At 57.5% G+C, this 2,651-nt stretch overlaps 1 protein-coding gene across 1 annotated transcript in view; it reads left to right on the forward strand.

Moving 5' to 3' along the window:
- Positions 1-2,651, forward strand: part of EMH_0003130 (uncharacterized protein) — a gene marked incomplete at both ends in the record, with an annotated part of 5,380 nt that overhangs the window by 2,370 nt on the left and 359 nt on the right. The window contains 3 exons of the mRNA XM_013496281.1: positions 1-349; positions 622-1,578; positions 1,931-2,649. The exon at positions 1-349 is cut by the window's left edge and continues 127 nt beyond it. Of these exons, the coding sequence (XP_013351735.1) occupies positions 1-349; positions 622-1,578; positions 1,931-2,649 (2,025 nt within the window). The remainder of the gene's footprint in view (positions 350-621; positions 1,579-1,930; positions 2,650-2,651) is intronic.

Raw genomic sequence — 2,651 nt, forward strand, 5'->3', positions numbered from 1 at the left:
CAGCAGCAGCAGCAGCAGCAGCAGCAGCAGTGGCAGCAGCGGCAGCAGGAGGGGGAGGAAGGGAAGAGGAAGGGCTGCTCAGGGAGAAGATACGGCAGAGGAAAGCAGTGCTGCTGCTGCTGCTGCTGCTGCTGCTGCAGCAGCAGCAGCAGAAGAGGAGGAGGAAGCAGCAGCAGCAGCAGCAGCAACACCTGAAACAGCAGAAACAGAAGAAGCAGCAGCAGCAGCAGCAGCAGCAGCAAGTAAGATATCACCACAAGAAGCAGCAGGAAGAGAGAAAAAAAGCAGCAGCAGAAAAAAACAAATAAAAACAAAGACAGAAGGGTTTACAGACAAGCCCGCATTCAAGGTGAGGGTTTAGGGTTTAGGGTTTAGGGTTTCTTGTGCTGCTGCTGCTGCTGCTGCTGCTGTTGCTGCATGCACTCCTGCTGCTGCTGCTGCTGTTTTGTGTGTTGCTGCTGTTGCTGCTTGTGCTTTTCGCATTTGCTGCTGCTGCTGCGGCTTTATCAATTGCTTCTGCTTCTGTTGCTTCTGGTGCTGCTGCTGCTTCTGCTGCTGCTGCTGCTGCTGCTTCTGCTGCTGCTGCTTCTGCTGCTGCTGCGTCTGCTGCTGCTGCTGCAGGAGCCGCAGCCATACCCCATAAGGAATTTCTGTGCTCCTCAAGCCCCCGTTGCTGCTCCTTCTTCTCGCTGCTGGCGGCTGCGTCCTCGGCGGCTATCAGCAGCAGCAGCAGCAGCAGCTGCTGCTGCTGCTGCTGATACTACTGCTGCTGCTGCTGCTACAGGGGGCCCCTCATCACCCGCTGCTGCAGCAAGCCCCTTATTGCCTGCTGCAGCAGGGGGCCCCCCATCACCAACAGCAGCAGGGGGGCCCTCATCAGCTGCAGCAGCAGCAGAAGGCCCCCCCGCCTCAGCAGCAGCAGCAGCAGCAGCAGCAGCAGCAACAGCCCCGGCCTCATCAGCAGCAGCAGCAGCAGCAGCAGCAGCAGATGAGATGCAGCAGCAGGAGATAGATAGTATAGAGAAATGCCTGTACCCTGGTTCTTGTCTTTGTGTTTCTGCTGCTGCTCTCGGCTTACGGTACCCGCAGCAGCAGCAGCTGCTGCCTCCTTATTTATATAAAGATGTAGTAGTGCATCGTGTCTTCTATGGGGCCCCTGCAGCAGCAAACTCATCTGCTGCTGCTGCTGCTGCTGCTCCTGCTGCTGCTGCTGATGCTGCTGAGGGAGGGGGGGAAGGAGGCGGAGGCAGCAACAGCAACAGCAGCAGCAGCAGCAGCAGCAGCAGCACAGAAGACGAAGGAGACAGAGACCCCAGCCCGCTGCCGTCTACTGCAGCAGCAACACCAGCAGCAGCAACAGCAGCAGCAGCAGCAGCAGCAGCAGCAGCAGCAGGCAGCAGCAAGCGAGTCTCTCCAGCCCCTGAAAGAAAAGGGGCGGGGGCCCCCTCACCTGCTGCTGCTGCTGCTGCTGCTGCTGCTGCTGCTGTTGCTGCTGCTGCTGCTGCTGATGATGATGATGAGGAAGCAGAGCGCTGCTACGATGGCTGCTGGTCAAAGAGCGGCATTACACACATTCAAGTGAGCCTGCTGCTGCTGCTGTTGCTGCTGCTGCTGCTGCTGCTGCTGTTGCTGCTGCTGTTGCTGCTGCTGCTTCTATCTGCTGCTGCCTGGTGCTGCTGCTGTCTGCTGCTGCTGCTGCTGTTTTATGTTGCTGCTGCTGCTTCTATATGCAGCAGTTGTTGCTTCTGTTGCAGCTGCTGTTGATCGCCTGTTGTTGCTGCTGCTGTTGCTGCTGCATTAGTTGCTGCTGCTGCTGCTGCAGCGACAGTTTGTAAAGCCCATCATATTGCGTTATTTCTGCTGCTGTTTCTGCTGCGTTTGCTGCTGCTGCTGCTGCTGTTGCTACTGCTGCTGCTGCTGCTGCGTTCAGGTGTACATAATATCTCTGCGTCGTTCTCGTCTGCTTTCTGTTTCTTCTCTGTTGCTGCCTCTCTCTTTTTATAAACTTGAGTATGACTTGCATGCACACTTCCCTTCTGCTGCTGCTTCTCTTGCTGCAGCACAAAGACAAGCAGCAGATTTCTTCTGGACTGTACCCAGGGCCCTCTCTATCATGGGGGCCCCCGGGGGGCCCCCAGGGAGGAGACGCAGAGACGGAGCAGCAGCAGCAACAGCAGCAGCAGCAGCAGCTGCTGCTGCTGCTGCTGCTGCTGCTGCTACTTCGTCTTCACAGGATATCTCAGTTGCAGCAGATTCTGCTGCAGCAGCACCACAAACGGCAACAGCAGCAGCAACAGCAGCAGCAGCAGCAGCAGCAGAAGCTATATGGGATGAGAAGACACGCAGCCCCGCTCGTGATTGGGCCTCTTTCCCTCCTTTCTGTATTATTTATTTCTCTCTCTATTCTCGTTCTCTTTATAAACTCAATTCTGCTGCTGCTGCTGCTGCTGCTCTCCGTCTGCTGCAACCCGAAATAGATTGGGGGGCCCTCAATCAAGGTGTATGGGCCCTCAGGGGCCCCCAGTGGCAGCGGGGCCCCTCTCTCCCCTTTGCTGCAGTCATGGGGGCCCCCCCCATGGGGCCCCCAGTACCCCGTCTCCCCTGCATCCTTCATCACCCCAGCGAGGGGCCCCTACCCCCAGGCAAACTCA

This window comes from Eimeria mitis, genomic scaffold (assembly GCF_000499745.2).
Source record: "Eimeria mitis Houghton genomic scaffold, Emh_scaff202, whole genome shotgun sequence".
In the NCBI taxonomy this organism is placed as follows: Eukaryota; Apicomplexa; class Conoidasida; order Eucoccidiorida; family Eimeriidae; genus Eimeria; species Eimeria mitis.